The sequence below is a fragment of the Centruroides sculpturatus genome, unplaced genomic scaffold, assembly GCF_000671375.1.
Source record: "Centruroides sculpturatus isolate CEXI.00-Female unplaced genomic scaffold, Cexi_2.0 scaffold311, whole genome shotgun sequence".
Taxonomy (NCBI): domain Eukaryota; kingdom Metazoa; phylum Arthropoda; class Arachnida; order Scorpiones; family Buthidae; genus Centruroides; species Centruroides sculpturatus.
Window position 1 is genome coordinate 144,815 of NW_019384505.1, and position 23,460 is coordinate 168,274.

The 23,460-nt window shown below is 30.6% G+C and overlaps 1 protein-coding gene across 3 annotated transcripts in view; it reads right to left on the reverse strand.

Moving 5' to 3' along the window:
• The window catches only part of LOC111622189 (redox-regulatory protein FAM213A-like), a 36,151-nt gene that overhangs the window by 4,248 nt on the left and 8,443 nt on the right, over positions 1 to 23,460 (reverse strand). For all 3 annotated transcript variants that reach the window (XM_023364537.1, XM_023364536.1, XM_023364538.1), the window contains one exon: positions 6,171 to 6,306. In XM_023364537.1, coding sequence (XP_023220305.1) covers positions 6,171 to 6,306 — 136 coding nt within the window. The remainder of the gene's footprint in view (positions 1 to 6,170; positions 6,307 to 23,460) is intronic.

Genomic DNA, 23,460 nt, shown 5'->3' on the forward strand with positions numbered 1-23,460 from the left:
AACTTATCAGAAATTGCGCCCGCTATTTGGTGCGCTGCTCTGCGACGAAAACAAGCTTAAGCAATAGTGTCTTCGAACGGTGCACACTCGGTAAATAATCCTACAATTTTTTGTTTATAGCATAGTTTATATGGATTATTCCCAAAAAATTATACGTGTTTTGGAAATGTTGAGTCAAATTAGTCTAGAATCGATTAATTTTATGGAAGAAAACCTTTCAAACAGCCGTAGTCCGTAAACTGCACACGTGCCAGGCTGTGATTGGCTCATGTATTTAAGGATTCCTACAACGCAAAATTCTTACAAAATGGAACATATCTACCGCGTTATAGGGGGTCGACTGTACACTTAATTGGAATAAATAACTTTATGTAAATAATGAAAGGTACTAAATGATGATAATAAATAAAAACTATTAAAAGAACTAAAAACATGTATTTATATACATGATAATACATACTAACAAATTGAATATATTTTAATTAATTAAATTTTATACAATTTTCAAAGATGAAATATCTAGAGAATTCTAAATTTATTTTTATTTCAGATAATATATGATGAACATTAGTCAGGAAAAATTAATTTTTAATTTAAATTACGAAGGCTGTTTCTTTTTCAACCTCCGATGGTCCATAAAACAAAGACAAATGTAAATAACAAAATGAATTTATTACCAAAAGTTAGGTATAAACATGGTTACTTTTCAACCTAATTACCATGAAGATTGAGGCATTTGTCTATCTGTGAATGAACTTTGAAATCCCCTCTTCATAGTGTTGCCACCATTGACTTGAGATGGGCCTTAACATTGTTTTGAAGATCATCATTAGTCTCAAACCTCTGCCCTCCTAGCCACATTTTCAGTTCAGGAAAGAGATGGAAGTCTTCACACATTAAAAAGTTCCAAGCTGTTTGGAAGTAAGTCTTCACCACCTTTACTCACCTAGTGCATAGCTTCGATTTAGTGCCAAGCAATTTCCACCTCTTTTCTGAACTGAAAATGTGGCTAGGAGGGCAGAGGATTGAGACTAATGACAATCTTCAAAACAATGTTAAGGCCCATCTCAAGTCAATGGTGGCAACACTATGAAGAGGGGATTTCAAAGTTCATTCACAGATAAACAAATGCTTCAATCTTCACTGTGATTATGTTGAAAAGTAACCATGTTTGTACCTAACTTTTGGTAATAAATTCATTTTGTTATTTACATTTGTCTTTTGTTTGTACATTTGGAGGTTGAAAAAGAAATAGCCTTCATATTTACATTAATACTTAATAGAAATTAAAAACAAATAAAATCTTTAATGTTTCTCTATCCTTTACATATGTAAGTAATTAAATAAAATTTTGAAATTTTATCACAAATCTTAAATCATTAAATGAGCAAAGATGTTTACTTCCTCTGCTAACTATAGCCTTTCTCAGAATAAGAATGGAGCTAATGTTCATTAGTCTATGTGTGGATCAAATGGCTAAGCAGTTAAGGCTACTGTTCTGGGAATAAATCCACTTGGGTTGAAAAGCCTCAGGAATTTTCCATGATCTGTCTCAGATCTGTGGGGCCCTGTTTCTCACCACTTGGCCAAACCCATGATGAACTTGATATAAAGGCTTTTTTAGTGCCCATAAGCAGAAAGAATAAAAAAAAAAAAATGTTTACATAAATGAAGGAAAATAGTTGAGAGTTCATTACAAAGTATCATAGAATATAACATCTTATCATATGCTCTACATATATATTTAAATTGTTATAATTTATTTTAAATTACAGTGAGACCAAGGTTTTGGTTATCCACGGTTCACAAGCATCATACAGGTGCCACTTGTAAATTTGTCAAAACTCACTTTTATAATGAGTTTCATGAACTTTTGTGTGCAGTATGTAATTTTATTTAGTTTTGCTTGATTTGTTGAATCAGATAATGAATTTTTTTTCATTTAACTGAATATAAAATACTTTAATCCATATAGCCCATAAGGTGTTTACTCAAGATAGAAAAAATGCTAAATCTGTGGGTAGAAGAAATAATTAGAAAAAGAGTGCCTATTGAAAGCAATGTATTATGATAAAACACTGAGGTTATACAAAGACATTCATTTACAAGATTATACAGAATAAGAAACAGCCATTTACAGCAAAAGATGGTTACATAGATTAAACCTGTTTTAAGTCTAAAAAATATAAATGTAAAATACATAATAATATATAACAGTAATTCTGTTTTTATTTTCCCACAATCAATCATGTTATATGCATGAATATGACTTTCGTAGATAGTTCAAATACTATCCACAGTAGACTTTGTCAGTACAGTGAGGCTGTACTGACATTTTTGCAAATTTGAGATTATAAAAAAAGTGTCACACAATATAATGTTTGAATTTTTTAAGTTTTTATTCTGTTCTATTTTATTCAACTTTGTGTGTAACTTTGCTATTTAGCTACAGTGGCAGAATGGCACATTCAAGATCCTGCACATCATTTCCATTCTTGTTATACTATAGTTCAAGTTTCTACTAATCTGATGTCATCTTATTTTGAAACAATATATTTTGAAAAATAACACCAGAGATTTATGTTCCGAAAATACATCTTTGTGTATCCGATATGTAGTCTATGGAACATAGTGGCTTGTGCTATCTATAACTGGGTGTTGTTGCAGGAGGATATATAGTACAAACTCTAATAGTACTGTTTTGATTTTGTGTAAAATTTTCATCTGTGTTGATTTTGATAAAAAACATTATACAAAATAACAATCTATTGGTGTTGTAGCTATGCACCCTCCTGCAACAGCACCTCCATATTAGATACCATGAGTTGCTACTGCTACTTAATTATTTCAGATTAATCACATTGCAACAGTTTTATTAAATAAAAGAATGTGGAGTCTGAGTCAGAAGCAAATTTGTTGCTAGAGGAGTCAGTAAAAATGGACTGACTCGGCTCCTGATTTTTATTATGTACTCTATAATATGATACTAATAGGAGTGTTAAAACAGTAGATTAGGAGCATATAGATCCAATCTTAAATTAGAGGAGCTCCTGTATGTCAGATATTATTTTATGATGATTCCTATACTTCATGATCTTTCTTTGCATATCCTAATTACTGCTGATTTTCTTTTCAGAAATTTATATTTGAATACATTCTGTGTTTAGCTGATTCAAACTTTCTATTATCAAAAACAGCATACAAAATGGTTAAGAAGACTTAAGTTAAATTCATACTCTATCTTAACCAATTTGATAGTGATGTAATATAGTTGAAATGATGTCACAAAAATCACTGTGATAGGTAAACTAGTGAAGATCACTAATGTTCTTAAACACAACATAGTTCCATCAAAAAGTTCATTTACAGGAGTTCTTACATTATGAAATTATTCACAATAAGCAACACAGAAAGTGTCATAAACATTCAATATGATCTATCTTTTACCATGTTTGACAGCTTGCCTGTCTTTTGCTTGGTAAACAATACTTTGTGCTCAGCAAACAGAAGTGAATTTCTCACATCCTCATGATCTAAATTTTTATTACTGTGTACTTGTTGTCGGAGCGACGTGAAGCTGAGCGACGACTAACATTTGACTTCATGCATACCTTATCAACATCATAACTCTAGAATGAGTTGTCTGATCTTGATGAAATTTTCTAGGACAACTCATCATCACTCAAGGATGAACTGATTAAAATTTCAACTCTCAAAAACGATCCATTTTTGTAGAACTGGAGATAGGGTTCAAAATGAAAGTTGCGTTTTTCTTCAGAATTAGACAAAATGAGTTGACTAAGGCTATGTCCTATGTGGCAGAATCTATTTATCAAGCCTATTTATCCAGAGATGAACTTGGTCAGTTCCAAACGGCAGTAGAGCTATATCCAACAAACGAGCAAGTTAAACAAAGCAACGAAGATTACTTGCAGTCAACTGGGTGCCCTGTTACTTATACAGCATCTGAAAACACTCCAGATATTGTCCTGCCTTCATCTAAAGATGACTCAGCTCTTGGTCTCTCCAAGTATTTTAATCTTTCAGTTAATGCCAGAATTATGCTGAGAGTCAACTTATGGATGCAAGGAGGTCTCGTCAATGGTTTGCTAGGAACTATACATTACATTATATATGCTCCTAATGTTCACCCTCCAGCTCTTCCTCTGTTTACTTTAGTGGAATTTGATAGCTATCGAGGACCTTTTGTCTATGGTAATCTGTTTCCAATAATCCCCATAACACGCTCTTCGAACGATGGCAGTATATTGTGATCTCATAGACAGTTTCACCTTACCTTAGCATACTCGATGACTATACATAAATCACATTCTTCCAAAAATCAAAATAGATATAGGTAAAAAAGAGATAGCTATCGGTCTTACCTATGTTGCATTCAGTCCAGTGAAAAAAATAACTGACATAATATTTTTTAACAGTTACAATAAAGATTGCTACAAGTCAATCTGTAAGTCCAAGGCCCATAGTGATAGACAGAATTTCATGATACGTTGGCATAGCAATTAATTAATGGCTTATTTTGACCTTACATTTACATTTGACCTTTAAATGATACAATAAAAATCAAATATATTGTTGAGAAAGAATGATTCTTTCTCTCTTTTGACCCACATAATCTAGAAAATGAAGGTGCAAGCAGCCTCACTCCAATTACATGCTGATACAACATTACTTAACTAGTTTTTAGTTTTTATATATTAATAGTTTTAGAATAAACAGAGTAAACATGCTGCTTATTGTGAATAATTACATAATGTAAAAACTCCTTAATGTTTTGCTGTGGTTTGGATTTGAATGTATCAACAATTATGTTCTATAGCAGTATTATTGTTTTATCAAAAATTTTATGTGGAGTATAGCGTTGTATGGCTTGGATACCTGGACATTTCAGGGGGCAGAAAAACAAACTGGAGGCATCTGAGTTCTGGTGCTGGTGACAAATGCTACATGTATCATGGACAGATCGGAGGAGAAATGAAGACATTCTGATCATATCAGGAGAAGAAAGACTACTTTTGATAACAATAGAAAGAAGGAGGAACAATTTGATTGGACACCTTATCAGAAATTCTTGTTGGATGCTAACATCACTGAAAGGTAAGGTAGAGTGTAAAAAGAGTCATGGAAGACCCAGAATTGAATATCTTGCTGGGGTGTTAAAATGGAAACCTTACCAAATGGTAAAACTGCTAGCCTAAGACAGGAAAACTTTATAACTCAATCGTTATTTTTTTTTTCCATGTTGCCCACAAACCTATAGGTTAAGGAGAGAGAGAGGGAAGAGAGAAATATTACATTTTATTCTAATTTCACATTTATTTTATTTATGAATGTGAAATTAGAGATGCTATCAACTTACATGAACAAATTGCAATATAATTTATGAAACAAGATATGTCATAAACACTTCATTTATGACAGGAATGAAAGTCAATCGGTTGAATGCTTTGCACTATCAATAATTAATTTTATGATATTTATATTATAATAATATTTTGTAAAGATTATTTACAGTGTTTAGTTTTAATTTATTTAATTGTATTGATATAATCCATATCAAGAATAAACAAACATAATTAAAGTTAGTGGCATATAAAAAATATATAATAAAAGGATTGCTTTCTTATATAAACTATATAAAAATTATTGTTTGGCACTTCATTTATAATCAAAAGAGGAATATAAAAAAATTCAAATTATGTTTAAACATTGTAATAATTTATTTTCTTTGTAATTAAGTTTTTCAAATAATATTTAGTTCCTTGTACTGTTTTAACATATTTCTTATCAGTTAACACACATTTTATGAGATTTAAAAATATATACATAACCAGAAAATTATAAAAATCAAACACAAAACACTGTATAAAAATGACTAACATTTTCAACAGATATTCACTCATTTACAGAAGAAAAATAATATAAGAAATGTATGTAAGAATGTAAGATATGACATTTGATTCTATAACAAGATTTCAGCTTACATCATAAAATCAAACTGTGTTTAAGTCTAATTGTCTATTTTTTCTAAAATATTTCATTCATTCAGTTATTCACTGAAAATATTAAAATGTAATTATTCTATTTTTATTATGTTATAATATTTTACATATTCCTGAAGTGTTTAAAATATATCTTAAAACAGTTACCTCCTAAAAGTGATCCATCGCCTTTAAGATTGCCTTTGTAACCATTCTTCCAAGTTCTGTATGCATTTTGCCAAACAGAAATACGAAGTAATCCTAACAATAAGGTCCTTCTTTCTTTTGGTCCATAAAATATTCGCTAAAAAGTAAAATGTATAATTTGGATTATTTTATTCCATTTTTGCTCATTATAGAATAATACTATTATAATAATTTCACTTTTATCAGTTAAACCATCTTTATAAACAGTTCAATTTTTTTTACCATTGTAAACAGTTTTATGAAATACGTATCTCTTCCTGAAGTTCTTTAATCTACTTTATGATGAGAATTCTTAAAAATTTTAAGAAGAGAAAGAAGAGAAAAGAAGAGAAGAGAAAAGATATAAAAAAGGAAAAAATTATAAAAAAAAAAAGAGGAGGCAAAAAATAGAACTATTTTGGATTCATCCTATAAATACCAGAAGACTTGTTTTTGGGTCTTTCAGTCATTTGTTTCTGGATTTATTAAAGGACCCAAACAAATTTTTCAACTACAGTACTTTCAAATGATCCCATATTTATTTCTTAAATTAAGAAATCTTCTGTAAAAAAATTCGGAAGCTGAATAGCTTGGGAGTATAGATACATTATTTCAATATCCTCTAATATTAAAATTAAATCTTCCATACTTCTGTTTTAAATAGGATTACCATAAGTTTGGAAAAGTAATCCTGGACATTTACATTAATTATGGATAAGAATACAGGACATCTGGGACACTTATGAACACTTATTCTTTAGAAAAATGAATAAAATTTAATGTTATGAAGATATATGCTTTAATCCTTTCTTGTAATGAAAGATTTTCTATAAAAGTGTATAGACACCCACAACTGCTGTAAATAATCAGGCTATATTTATTATTTCCAAATTATAGCCCAATTATTTACAGCAGTTGGGGTATCTATTTGCTATGCATCAGGTTTTGGTTGGTGTTTATAGTTATAAAAGTGTAAGATAAAAGGTCAAAATACAAATTATAGAAAAAGGCACATTTAATCTACAGATTAAAGAAAAATTTTAAAAAATTAGGCATACTATGTAAGTTGTGAAAATGATTGTTCTTGTTTTAGACCCATTACATTGTATTTTTTTACTAGATAATACTTTTTAAAAACTATTTATTAGATTATATGATCATAAAAGTCACTGCAAGAATATTTAAAATTCAATTTAATAAGTATTTTACTATTGACATTTGTAGCCAACACCATAAGCAAAAAATGTTGTTCATAATGGAAAGATCCTTTCTAATATAGCTGATGTCTCTAGTAAACACATATCAAACTCAATTAACAATGTTCTTCATACTGCTGCTGCTACCACTGAGAAGAGCAACATTGCCAGACTGAAAACAATTATAGTAAACTTTTATAAGCTTACACTAAGCTACTTAAAAATCCTTTTGCAAACACATTTTTAATTATTTTAAACTTCTTCTATCTGTACTAAGTTATATGTTACAGTAGAGTCTCCAAAACTCGGCACTCAATAACCCGGCAGTCCGGATAACTCGGCCACACCCTGGCAGGGCAAAAAAATCCTTAGTTAATTAATTTTCATTATAGACAGCTTTATGCCTCATAAAGTATTTTTCTGAGGTCTGTCTTATCAGGTAAATTACTGTACACAGTGTATTCATTAATTTTCATTTTCATGTAGTAAAGGCTCTATGCCTTCATAAAGGACATACTTTTCCTTTGTTTAAGGTTATTTAGGCAGTTTATTCTCTGTTGTATTCTCAAGTAAACAATACATACAAGTACAGTACAGTATTTTCTGAGGAAATACTCATACTTATTTTTTTTTAACCCCATTCCCGATAACCCGGCATTTTCACAAACTCGGCCACCCTTCAGTCCACATTAGGCCGAGTTTTCAAGAGTCTACTGTACTTTGATTTCTTTACATATATTGAATTCTTGTGAGACACACTGAAAATCAAATTATTGCTGCAGCTATAAACAATTTATTTATTTTTTTGTTCCTTCCACACACAAAAAAAATCTCTGACTTTTTATTTCTGGACATAAACCCAGATGTTGCATGATTCCAGAACTGTCCAGGCCAAACATGACATATGGTAACTCTAGTTTTAAAAGAACACAGAATACACTTTTTCCTACTGACTGACCAAGATTGATATAAAAATCTTGACTAAGCTAAGCCACAGTCAGCCTTGATTTGACTTTGACATAACTGAACTGGACATAATGCCTTCTATGTGAAATCAAATTGGCACATTCTCTTTATTTTCAGTTGAATCCAGCATTGTCCAACACAACTTGACTGTTTTGGTGTGAAATAGCTGTTATACTACATTCAGGAAAAAAAACTGGTTTAATAGTTTCTTTTAAGTATTGAAATGCATAGTTCTATCTACCTTCTCAGCAATACTATCTATTTAATAATAAACCACACACACCTGATTTGTATTTGCCGAGTTATTTTCTTTATTCATTCAAACGTTTTATTATTAAATACATAGTTCTAAAATATTTGCTGTAATTTAATTGCAGAAGATTAAGCTTTAATTTTAAAAATATTAGAGTAATCAAGTAAATCATTTTGTTACAGAATAAGAAACATAAATGATATTCAATGTATCTTTAACAAGATAAAATGTTTACAAATTATTAACAACAAACTTCTTCAGTAATAATAAGGTGACCAACTATTTTACAATGAAAAGGAAGACAGAAATAAATTGAAGGAAAAAATATCTTAATAAAAGAAACATTTTATTCATTGCAACAATGATGCACTATAATAATATCTACTGCATGTGTATGTGCCGTGTAATATTTCAATCAATCGTTTTTTTTTTAATTAGGTGCTCGAGGCACATACTCAGCACCACAAGAGGACAGCTGAGAAAAATTATATACATTTTACAATAATACATATTAACAGTGTATACAAAACTGTCAGTTAAATACAAAATATTACAGAGAGAATAATTAATACATTAATAACATTAATACAAAATAACAATGAAATATTATTACAGAATAGCAATGTATACAGAGTTATCGGATGTAGAAAATATTGCAGACAGATTTATTTTTAGAACTTAATAACTAACATGAGAAAAATAAACTTAATAACTAAAATTAAAGCTAAGAGAGAGTTCAATGGAATAATATAGAGGAAAAATGTGCAGAGCAAAACACCAGGAGTAACTCCATATTCTCTTGAAATAAGTCCGTTATGGAGGAACCACAAAACTTCTTGGATAAACTTGCCCATAAGGGCCTCCAAGACACCTTGAGTACATGTAGAACAAGTTTTGCAGAACAAGTCTTGCAGGACAGAACTGCCAGGAATAACTCCATATTCTCTTGAAATTAATTTGTCAGGGAGGAACCACAAATACTCCTCAGAGTAAACTTGCCCATAAGGATCTCCAAGACACCTAGAGTACAGGAGTACTTACCGAACACAAAGATTCACTTGCAGAACAAGAATTAGATGAGGTCAAAAGTATTTCATTGGATCTTTGTTGTCGAAAACCAAATTGTAAGTTACTAAGGAAAGAATTATGTTCAACAATCCAAGTTAAGCGGTCAGCCATTAGTCATTCTAAAACTTTACCGAATATTGGCAGCAAAGAGATCGGTTGAAAATCATTAGAGGTACCAGACTTAGGAATAGGGACTATTTTCACAGTTTTCCATTTAATGGGAAAAATACCTACAATTAGGCAGGTATTGTACATAAGTACTAGATGCTGTGGGATAATTTGCCAAATATGTTTAGCGATTTTCACATTAATGCCATCTATACCAGGTGTCTTGTTCACTTTTAGTCCATTAAAAACGTTGTTAATTTCATGATAAGTAAAAGCAGGAGAGTTATTGGTATTAACAATAGCATGGAGTATCTTCATCTGTGGGATCAGCTATACAGAAGGTATCTAACTGTCTATTTAGAGTATCATGAAAATTACTGTTGAGAGCATCATTACCCACACTAACGAGTATTTGCTGTTTCCGAAGCATAATTTCGTAACATACCCCAAGGGTTTTTAGAGGTATTAGTACAATATTCACGCCATGATTTAATTTTGGCACATTTTATTTCTTTTTTATATATAGCCTGATGATTATAGCATTGCTGTTTTAGTTGATTTCGCTCAGATTCAATTCTACAGGTTTGGTATTTCCGTCTCAGAGCATTGTTAATTTTACAAAGGGCAGAAAGCTCCTTAATCCACCATGGTACCGATCGAAGTCTTGGAATCGTTTTAGGAATGAATCGGTTACACGCATTCTCAATTGTTTCAGTATTGTAATTAAGAGAATGTTCAATAGTATCAATTCTGTTAAAATTATAACTAACAAGATTATTAATCAAGAAACGTTGCATTTCATCCCAATTAGCCAAAGCAAGATTATATTGGGACTTAATTGGTGCATATGTATTATTACAATGTAAGTCATGAAGTTGAAATGAAATATATGTATGGTCACTAATGCTATTTTCACATAAAACTCTCCAGTTATCCATTTCAGCAACACTCTCAGGACTACATACTGTAATATCAATCCAGGTATCCTCTTGCCTGGAAGTATATGTGGGTGGTGATAAAGGGTTATTCAGTAGATGTAAACCATTAGAGGCAAGGAATTCTTCAAATAGTTCGCTGCGGCGATCTTGTTGTTCGCCTCCCCATAAAGGTGAGTGGGCATTTATGTCACCAGCAATTATGAACATGACATTCTGAAAGCTATTTATTATATTTTGGATCATATTATCCATTCCTATGTCTTTAGGGCAATACACATTGATAATAATGTAGGTAACACTATTATAAATAACTTCAGTACAGATTAAGAATTTATTGGAAAGATTTTTATGATATAATAGAGGGTAATCAAGCTTAGTAATTACAGTGACTGCCCAAGGATAAGAATCTGTACCTTTAAGAATATTACAGTAAGTGGGGAGACAGGAAGGATTATTGTTTATACAGTATGACTCCTGAATTAGAATTATATCGTATTTATTACAGTTAGAAGCAAGAAGTGAAGTTGTGGAAATCCCTCTTCCTAAGTTAATTTGTAGAAAATGTATACAGTATCCATTGTCAGAATCCATACTCAGTACGTTTGATAATATGATTTTTAACTCTCTTGAATACAGGACATGTACTGTCACATGCATTATGACAAATGTTACCTAGGTTACCATGTTGACAATTTATACAAGATGGTTGTGAAGTTTTGTTCGGACATTGCTTGTAAGTATGATCTCCTGCACATTGGCTGCAGGTAATAGCTTCCTGTTCACAAAGTTTTGCAGTATGGCCAAATTTGCAGCATTGAAAACATTGTTTTATGGGACAAAAGTCCTCCACATGACATCGCAACCATTTTAAATTAATGTTACCAGCAGTAAGGAGGTGTAATATTTCACTAAGAAGTAAACAAAGCCACTTCCATGTGGCGCGCTCTCTCAAAGTCTTTTGTGCAGAGCGCGTGCATCTCATAATCACATCTTGTCGCACTGTATCAAGCCTTGATGAATCATCACATTAAATACAAACACATCACATACAATGGATCAGCTTGGCATCGATTGAATATGGAGATTTACAGTTTAGTCTTCAAATATCGAAAAGGAGGACATGTAGGAGGATACTTTTTGAGGGAGGGCAGAACTTAAAAAAGAAGGACGGATTGGTCACCTTAGTAATAACAATAATAAAAGATAAATTTTGAGGAAAGAAATCTTTTATACTTTCATTTACTATAATGAAATATTTAAAATTGATATAGTTAAAAGATAGAGAAAGAATTAAAATTTATTAAAAGCAGAAACATGATATTAATACAGTATATGCAAAATCTTACATTAAAACATTAAACTTATTACTAATCAACAGTGGCAAGAATTGGTGACAGTTACTATGAAAACAATTCCACAAACCATCTATAGCTGCTCACCTTATCACTAAGGAAAATTCCAACATGTTTGCTATATGTTATGTTGCTATATGTATAATGTTGTTCAATATGTTGAATATTTGCTAAGACTTGTTGATTTCAGTAACCAATAACATGGTAAAAATCTGCTTACTGCCAGTGGCACCATAGGAAAATCAAGAAATTTCCAGAGACACTGATCCTTACATTCCCTGCACTGCTTGAACAAATCCCATTTGTCCATGCCTACTTCTCCAAGATAAATCCAAGGGAGTTGGCAAAATGCTAGCAATAGGCAGGTGTAACCTGATTGAACTATACTGTACATCCTTTGTAATATACAATAATTCAAACTTTTATAGGGAGTAGTATATTAGCCAGGGCTGTGGAGTCGCGTAAAAATCTACCAACTCCAACTCCATCTTTTCCTTGCCATCCGACTCCGACCAGGGGCAGACTTGTTACCGAAAGAGACCCGGAAATTCTGATGTCATCACGTGACCTCAGAATAAAAGATTCAATAAATAGAGTTCTAATAAAGATAGAACGTAGAAACCTTTTATTCCAAAGCTAAAAAACTCCTCGAAGTAATGACACAGTCAATATATAAATATGTATTCGATAATTTTTACATTTCCAGCTGTTATATATAAAAGAGGGAAAGTATAGTGCTCAGTCAAAAAATGACCCCTCACAAATTTTTACATTTTTGGACTCAGGACACCTTGAAATTTCAAGATATGCAAAAGATTCAAGGTTTTTTTCCTATATGTGTGGATGTTAGACTGTGTGGGGGAATGATTTTGTCCACCCTGTTTGAAGCCTAATAATTTCTGTGGTCAGAGTGGTCAGAATCAGAGTCAGATGGTTTAACACAGGAGTTATTTATTAAGCATCAAAGTGGTTGAACTAAATCATGTCCCCATACACATTCTAACATCTTAGGCACGAACATTTTAACAGGTTTTACTGTACTATTATAAAATGACTAAAAAGCTTACTTTGAGGGTAGAGACAAGTTTTATTTATTTATTTATTTATTTTTTAAATTTTGAACGCTAATAACGTGTAAAATATTCATTAAGATATATGACACATAACCCCTTTTATGTCTTCACCCTGTCGACCTTTAATTAAGAACCAAACTTTAATAGTATTAATGCCCCTTTATATGCAAGCTACAGTGCCACATTTCATTTTTTAAACTTTACCCTATATGAGTAAAGTTTAAAAAATACAGAAATTAAACAAATTAGACGCCAACACAAACACGCGTGCTAATTTTTCCCTTTTATTAACTTTTTTAGGGGTTTGGGAGGTCTCCAAATGTGTAGATTTGCAAAAAAGACTTAGAGGGTCAAATTTGACACAATTCCAATACTTTTCTGTTTTATATACATAACAAGTTGGTAAGTAAAAAGGAGTCAAAGTCGGCGGATTTTTTGACGACTCCGACTTTGGCTAAAACATCAAAACTCCACAACTTCGACTCCGACTCCACAGCCCTGATATTAACACTAAACAATAAAATATTAAAATACAGATTACATGTAAAGTGAATACAACCTGTTTGCAGTAAGGTTCATTCAAATATTGTACAGTAGAATAATAAACAGAATTGTTTAATATCCATGTACTGTATAAGATCAATACTCCATAGGAATCAATATGTTTATGAAAAAGGTTTTATATAAACCCCGTATTTTAACAGAAGAATTCAGAAAAGGTTATTAAATGGGAGTCATTAAAATTTTGAGTCATCGAGCATTAAAATTTTCTGTTCATTCAGTGAATTAGCATTTAGGAATTCTGGAATTCATTTAGTTCATTCTGGAATTAGCATTTAGGTGTTAATTGTTGTGTTTATTATATAAGTTCCAGTTTACTTGTGCTAGTTTTTTAGTCTAAATGGGAGTCACTAAATATACAGAAGGGTCCAATGAGTAAGTGAAATGTTGGGTAAAAAATGTTAATAATTTAATTAAACCAATTTTTAATCAGGCTCATCATTATTTTTCTTAATTGAATGTTGTGAGGGACATATCAGTGATGTAGATAGATCATTGCTGATTTATAGTTATATTTTTATAAATACAATCAGATTTTGTATAAAATTGTTGAAAATTATATAATTGTCTTTTTTCTTATCAAATTCTGGAGATAACTTTAATTTTTTGAGTGTAAAGAGTTATTTTATTTGAATATTCTGTCAGAAGGATATTGGCAAACTATTGCAAAACTATAGCAACAAAGCTAAATTCCATGTAAAACTGTTTAAGAATGTGGGGATTTTCATGTGGCCACTTAAAAGGGGGTAAATGTCACTTTAGGAAACACCTATCTTGGCCATCAAGATGGAATTGATCTATATTAAAACTTAAGCAGTTTTACAGGAAAATTTCAGGAGTGACACATAAGCAAGGTGCCACAAAATGAAGTTTTACTGTATTATACAAAAATTTTCACCTGTCTGTGTTGTATATGAATGAAAATTATCATATTTCTTCAATTTTAAGATGCATTTTTAAACCTATTTTTTGACTGTCCAAAGCAAAAAATCAAAAGTTATTACAAACAGACATGGTACATTCATTATTCATTAGTAAATCTTTTGGCTGTATCATTAAATGATCACATCTATTCAAATAAAATTTGCTGATAATAATAGATAATATTTAAACTTTTTAATATTGAAAAAGGCTTCAAAATGACATTATGATGCAGCATCAAAACAAATAGTTATTGAATATATATATATAGAAGGGCTTGGAAAGAACTGCAAAGCATTACCTATTTTATGGAATTTGTATTGTTTTTCTAACTTGTTATCTAACAAAACTTAATAAAGCTGATTATTTTAAATTGTTCTCTCTAGGAAAATCTTATTTTGGTTTCAAAACATGATGTGTCTCAGAATCAAATACAGTAAAGCAATAAACACTGTTGATTCAGAATTAAAAATTTAACAATTGAATTACTTAAGAGATTAAAATTTTTAAATACAGATGTGAGTATTAATTATCCAAAATAATCAGGGCAAGCTTTATGATTCACAAAACTTAGCACCATAGTTGAACAAATATTGACCATACTGCTTTTTAGGTTACCAAACTTACTTTTGGGCTGCAATTTGAAAAAACTTTGGACCTATAAATTCCCACTGTCATCTCTCTGTCCTTCCTTAACCTCGAGAACAAAGTTAGATAGATGAAAGCCAGACCAGATATGGAAAGATTAGGAGAAGGAGGCCCTGATTAACTATATATGCACTTCCAATGCAAACTGGAAGTCAAGTTACAGTATTTGAATTCAAAAATTTTTCCCAGAGTAGTTACATAGATCACTGTCATGACTCTATTGTTAACAGAAAAGGTATGATTATAAATAGGCAAGACACTATCAATTTGAGGTGGAGAGCATATATTTTAAATTAAATAAATTTAAAAAATATAATTAAAAATTGTAGCCTGACATTATGATGATGTCACAATAAATAATCATTCATTATTTTTAAAATGTTTTCAGCTCATTTGAACCATCTTCAGTTAAGAATAGTTTAAAACTTTAAGGAGTAGCTTATATAAAATAGAACAACCAGCTTTTGAACTAAAAAAGAGCAAACTATTTAAAATGTATTCTAGAATAACAAGCTTTAAACAGAAGAACAATATTATTTAAATTAAATTTTCAAACATCTACAACTTAGAATAATGTGTTCAAATTCTATCTTACTTGTAAAATTCCAAAAATTCTGTAAAATTCACTAAAGAATAATGGTTTAATATGAACTTACAAAATTTACAAAAAACTTCTCAATTGACAAAATTTAAATGACCTTTACTCTTAATCCCTTTTCATACACTATCAGGAAATAACAGTTTCAAGGTGGAGTCAACCTTTATTTGGAGGCTTCTCGTCCACCTCAACATACAAAATATTACAAACTTCCCTTTGGCAGAAGCACAATCAATTATAAAAATTATGTATTTAATAAATTTTCTAAGCTCATACTTATTCTCCTAGCTATAAAACTTCATCACAACAAGGAGCATGCCATGTGAGCACGCACATTGTTGTGATGGAAAAACCAATCCCCATTCACCACAAGCCCCTTCTCACAGCATCACAAAGTTTTTTGAGGACTTTCAGGTAACAATGTTGATTGACTATTTGGCCTGGATGGATGAATTCAGAATGAACAATTCCTTTCACATCAAAAAAAAAACAGATTAACATGGTTTTTATATTTGACTTCACTTGTTTTGCTTTTTTGGGACAAGGAGATCCTGATGTTTTTCACTGGCTGGATTGATGTTTGCTTTCTGAATTGTAACCATAACACCATGATTCATCACCAGTTATCACTTTAGAAAACAAGTCTGGATCATTTTCCAAATGTTCTTTCAAAGCCTGACAAGCTGCCAAGTGATTGCCTTTCTGAATGGCAGTCAACAAGCACGAAACAAACTTCACAAAAACTCTTCGCATGTTCTTGTGACAAAATTCACTGAATCAAACTTCATGAAATCCCAGACAAATCAACGAGTTCATCAATGGTTCAACAGCGATCTTCATTGATGAGATTGCAAATTTTCTCAACATTTTCATCAGTTTGAATGTTGAATAGATGCCCAGACCTGGGTTGATCTTCAAGCGAATTTCTCCTTTTTGAAAGTGGAAAAACACTTGTAAACCCTTGTCTTACTCATGGCATCTTGTTTGTAAACATGTTGAATCATTTCAATAAAAGGAAACAAAATTTCACAGTAGCATGTTGCTCTTTAAAATCTGACATCACATTTTTGACAAAAACAAAAAATAGCTCTCACAAAAATAATTGCTACAGGCCAACAGTCTTGACAGTCAACATCACTTCACATACTGATTCCAAAGAATTCTGTCTACTGACATCTGGTGGCAGATACATGTACTACAAATTAACCATCCTCCACAAAATTATTTCTGTTATACAGTGGTACCTCAGGTTACGAACGCCCCAGCATACGAAATTTTCAGGATACGACATGAAATTCGAACATATTTTTGCTCCACGATACGAACAAAAACTCACCATACGACGTTACATTAGTTTGCATTTTTCATTTGTTTTTCTTACTACAGTTATTTTTTTTAATGTATTACTTGGCTTTAATTTGAGTATGTTTTTTGCGTTGGAACGAATTATTTGGTTTTACATGTAATCGTATGGGAAAAGATGATCCACCTTACGACATTTTCATGATACGATCTCAGTTTCAGAACGGATTAATTTCGTATCCTGAGGTACCACTGTATTTGGGTCCTCCATGTATGTGGTTTGTTTCTGATATCTGTTTATCAATCCATGATCAAACTATGAAAAATTATAAATGAAATATTTACTGAAGTAATAAAAAGAACTGTAAAAATTGGTGTGATTATTGATGAAGCTTCAATAATCATACCAATCTAAAAGAAATAAGTTATTGTAATCTTCTAAAAACATTGAAGACTTATCTATCACCAATGATTTTTTGGAATTTAGTCAGGTTGGAAGTACAAGATGCAAAGAAGAAGTATAAGGATTATTAAAAAGTTTGTGTGATGTTGGATTTGATATTGACTACTAAAAGAAAAATTTAGTTGTATTTTTTTCTGATGGAGCAAGTGTAATGCTTGATTGTGAATCTGGGATGAACACTAGATTTTCCAAAGATTTTTCTATCATAATTTTGGTATTATTTAAATCATCTCCTGAAACTTGCTTTAAGTTATGTTTTCATGGAAATAAAATGAATGAACAAAGACATTCATGGATAAAATTAACTCAAGTTTTCACCAATCAAATTGAAATTTTAAAATCTCTGAAAAACAGAGACTAGAAATTATGAAGATTGACAGTTTTGGACCAAGATGGGATGTATGCAGTTTAACATTAACATTTATTGTATGATATGCAGTATAACATCACCACTTGCACTGATGTTAAGCATTAAATGGCTTCCTGTCTTTGTAATAAATTCCTTATAAAGGATTTAACAGTATTGATAGATTTAGTGCAAGAAATTTAGTTTCTAATGACATTTGAACTAGAAAAAAATAAATTTAATAAAATTTGAAAACTTAATTAATGGTCTATTATGGAATTTAAAATATTGAAAGAATCTCAATATTTTTGAAAAGAAAGAAATGCAACCATAATTTCTGATGTGTTTAAAAATATTAAATTTGTAGAAAAAATACAATGCCCTTCTTTGTCAAAAACTATTGGGTAGAATCATAAAAAAATATGAAAACCAGATTCATGAGTTGTAACCATTAAAGTTGAGGAATAATGTACAAAATAGTTAAGTTAGAATTTATGAATTGTAAAAATACTCAAACCAGATTCATGGAATACTGATCCTTGAAAGTGTGTCAAAGAAAAACCGATTGATTTCAAAAACTTTTTACCACAAAAATGTCTTTTGTTGCTATGTAGAAAATGTCTTACATAGTCCCAATATCATGAAATTTCAGAAGTTGTAGAGAAGACAACAAATAACACTGTTGTTCTTAGTTCTGTGAAATCAGAAAGAGGTTTTCTTGGATGAATATTATACTGTATATTACATTAAAAGAAATACAATTCAGAATGTATTAAGTTTAATAACAATCAATTTGAATGGCCTTTATTAGCTTCCTGTTTGGCATAGAAACAAACACACAATTGATGATACCAGAATAAATCATGAAAAAATTAAAAATTATGATAATAATCAACTTTCAATTTGGAAATATTTAAAGTTAAATAAATTATTCCAAAACATATTGTTTGTTTTTATTTTTTTAAATGAAGGGAACAATGAGAAAGATTGCTGAAATTTTTGAATTTCATCACTGATTAAGTAGGTTTAAGATGCAGTAAGACTTCCTCTTAAAATAAGGTAACTCTAAACTTGTCTTTGAATCTTTTCCAAATTGCCTGTGAAGTGTTCTGTCTATTATTCAAGTCCAGCTTATTCTCTATACAAAATTATATATAAAAATCAAATACGCAATGTCTACTGTATTTAAATTTATATGTTCTTTTTCCATTTTATTCTAAACATCTGAAGATTATAATTTGTGAATTATTAAATGTACACTACTTGTCAATGGCATAACTACATATGAATGAGTCTTGTGCAACATTTCCAAAACAGGCCCCATGGGCTTCCTGTAATATTTTTGAAATACAGCCTAATATACATAAAAGAATAGTGATAAGTAATTAAGAAGACATCTTAAAAATACTAAGCTATGAACACATAAGTACACTATGGGCCTATTTACTTTGCAATGAACATTGGCCTTCTAGATTTTTTCTGGACTATTGCAACAAATATAGTCCAGTTTGTCTTGTTTCTGAATTTTTGATAGAAAGTAATAGTAAACTACTTTGACTCTTTGACCATTAAGCACAAAAAATATCCTGAAAATTGGATATAATGAAAATATCCAATATTTTGAGACAATATATTTTCAGACAACGCTTGTGAAATTATCATTGCAAATCTTACTTTTGACAAGAACATTTTAGTGTATATTTCTTAAGTATGTCAACATTAATGTTGTGACATATTAACCATATTTTACATTCATTTTTCAAACTCTCACAATGAGAAGTATTTCCTACTAAATCATTAAAAAATACATACAAATTACTGAAAAATAATTTACCTATTTAAAAAAGATAAATGTACAGTACCTACAAAAAAAATAATGTTTTTATTTTACTATACATAACAGCAATGAAATAAATAAGAAATTCAAATTTGCTCAAAATTTATATCATTTGCATATTATTTTGATCACATGGAGACCATTAGAGTCTGAAGTAACACTGTACATAATCTTCTTTTACTGTGGCAATTAGTGAAAATACTCATTCTTTTATGAAGTTCTTTGAGCTGTACACTGGTGTAAATCTCTCCCTCCTTAAAGCACTCTACTCTAATCATGCATCATTGCAGGAATAATTTGCTTCTACGATATAACAACTATGTTGGTAATGAGGGATGCCAAAGGCCCATATCTGCTTTGGACCCCTGTGCAATCACACAGGTTGCAAAATGGTAGTTACATCACTGGTAGTTGTAAATTTTTCTTTAAAAGACAAAACCGTATTTTATTTATTAACATTCCCAAAAAATACACAAAAATTGCTTTATTGGAGCAAAACCTAAAACAAATATTAATTCCTAAATGTTTTCAGACTTCAGCTCACATAGAGAAGAAAGCCCTCAGTATTAAATAAAATTCACCACTTAGAAATCAGTCAAAAACTTTAACAACTGAAATTTTCCACATAATGTTCAATTTTAGATATTCTCTTAATAGCGTTTTTGAACATTTAATTTTAAATGCATTAGAATCTCACACAAAAAACAAAAGTGAATATCTGTGTTCTATATGATAAAAGGATTATAACAATGATGCAGTGGCATGCCATGACATTTGATGATAGGGAAGCTGTGTTTCTGTAAGAAGCCTACTTTCAGGGGCAATCAGTCAGTGATGGTCTAGGATCCATACGTATTCGTTTGTTCGATAAGCCAGTAAAAACCATAGACTTCTCTAAAAGTATTTTTAATTAATAGATTATCTAATGCACTTAATAAATAAGCAAGTTCAATATAATTACCTCTGTTATATTAGATTTAATAGATTCCCTATGCCCTCTAAATGCCAATTCTTGCTTTGATAGCATCTACTAATTTAGATATAATATATCTATTAGCCGTAACTTTGTTATAATTTTCAATATTTATTTTATATTGTTTACTAATGTTAAATTCTATTCTATTTTGATTTCCAAATTGCTTCAATTTTACGAAAGAATCAATGTGAAATTTATGATTTTCGTGTATTTTGCGAGCTTTACTCAGATTATTTAAATCGCCAAAGCCATTCTTATTCCACACACTAATTTTATTTTCAAATAGTAGGCAAGGCCAACAAATTTTGCATTTTTATGCATCCACAAAGCCATTTTATGTCTTCATAAATTTTATCGTGAAAATGTCAAATTTTTTTGTTGACGTATTTATATTTAATTTAGGCATTGGTCTTTCTCTTTTAATAATGTTTTCTTTTTCATTATATTGTCTCGAGCCAAAACTTTTTTGAAATAAATTTTCAATATCACAATTACATTCTAAATTGCTAGCCATAATATAAGAGCTAAAATTAAAAATAAAATTATAAAAACTTACTTGTTAAAATAAAATGTGTGATGGATATACAATTATACATACCTGGTACAAAATATTCAATTGTATGAATATACTTTTAAAGAAAATTATAATTAAATATAATTTTGTGAAGAAACGTACATAAAAATAACATAAAATATTCTTTACTTTTTAAATATTAAAACAATACACTTAGTTAAAATTGCTCCCTATCAGTGGCGCATGGATGGAATCACCCTCGGGATTTGGCAGCCTGCATGCAGTGCATGCATGCAGGCTGCCAAATCCCAAGGGTGCCCATACTGGTCAATGTCAAATGCCTCTTTTCTCGCATCACTAGTTTATCTCAAAGGACGCGACAGGGTTGTTGTAAATTTTAAACATTTCTCACCATAGCTGTAAAAATCTAAATTTGTTAAACTTAATAGTCATTTGTTTTCTAACTAATTCGTTTTATGACCAGGTGTCCACAGAAATTTCCAAAATTTACAACTTTTCGGTCACTCTCATTGAACTGGAAAAATTTCTGTCTTTATTATGTCTAATATTACAAAGAAATCAGTCCCCACTGTATTTGGCTAGAGATTGGTTCAATTAAGCTTTTGTTTAAGTAAAATTCCAGTTCTTTCAGCAGGGTTTTATGTCCCTAATTCCCTAATCTCTTAATTATTTAACTACTTCTTAAGTAGAAATAAGTTCAAACCGGTTACTTTGTACTTGAATATTTGTAGTCGTGGGAAAAAAGTGGAAAGACAAATTTTTATGACAACATATATATAAATTGTAAAATTAAGGAAAATAAATTCTAGAGCCTTTTCTATACCTCGTGCATTTCTCTCTCATTCATTAAATTTAGTTGTAAATGATGCTACCAAAGTAACAGTTAATTTTTAACATTGTACAAGAATTGTACACGTTTTTTTCTACATTCCCTTAAAGATAGGACATACGAAATCGTAATATCACTGGTTTAACATTGAAATCTGTAAGTAATATAAGATGAGAGAGCAGAATAAAAATATCAAATATTTTAATGAATTTTTTTAACTCCAGTCAATTATACAGAACTATCATAAAAGCATACCAGTAAATTCTTATTGGTTGGGTTAAGTTGTAAATCTACTCATGATTCATATAATCCAGTGGGTGAGGGTGGCCAAATATCTAGCAGGCAGATGGCTAACAGCCCAGAACTGGTCTGGGATAGAATCATTGGAAGCGTTATATGTGTGTGTAGTTTCCACCAGCTAAACTGGGTGAGGTTGGTGATCTGTAAAGCGCATGCGCAAATGAGTATAATCTCGCTGTTTGGAAGCTGACAATACACCGCTTCCATTCCACCACTAATATTCAAATATACAATAGCAATCTTATCGTTTTTTTCACATGTAGTATAGAAATTTGTAATAAGATACATAATGCGGTTATAATAAAATATTAATTTTAATTTGTTGCGGTTGCGATCTACTTCTTGTTAAGCCGTAACAGTCGCAAGCTATTTCATGTGTATATATTAGTCGCGGACCACTTTCTGTAAAGCGGTAAAAGGGCTGGAGCAGTAACGTAGGAAGATTGAAAGACCGGAGATACTTCTGGACTACCTGTCTTACCTCCTGGCCGCATGTAGCTACGCTCCACATTTCGTTTGACTGCTTATATCCCAAGTAAAATTTAAATTGGAGTTAGTCATTGTTATCTCTGAATAAATGTTTTTATATAATATTGATTATCATGTCAATCAATTAATTATTATATCAGCTAGTTGGGGACCACCCAACAAATTATATGAAAATAATCTCTCAATATGTATTTATTTTTTAGAAAATACAAGGGAAGCTGCACTTCCACCGCTTTCAATGACAGCACTCCACTGCAATGATGTAACATTAATTAAAAAGTTTTATCATTTACTATAGATAGACATTTTATGGATGATTTATTATGAATCATTAAGATATTTATGTCTTTCCACAATTTACATTCAAAATTTTTTGATTCTAAAAAAGGATGGATCAAAGAAGAGCTATTTGGGTTTAAACCAATGGTTCTCAAACTGTGTTGTGGCCAGATTAGCCACTATTTTAGTTATTAGTTATGCTTTGACATCTTTTTATATTGCAGTTTTTTATGT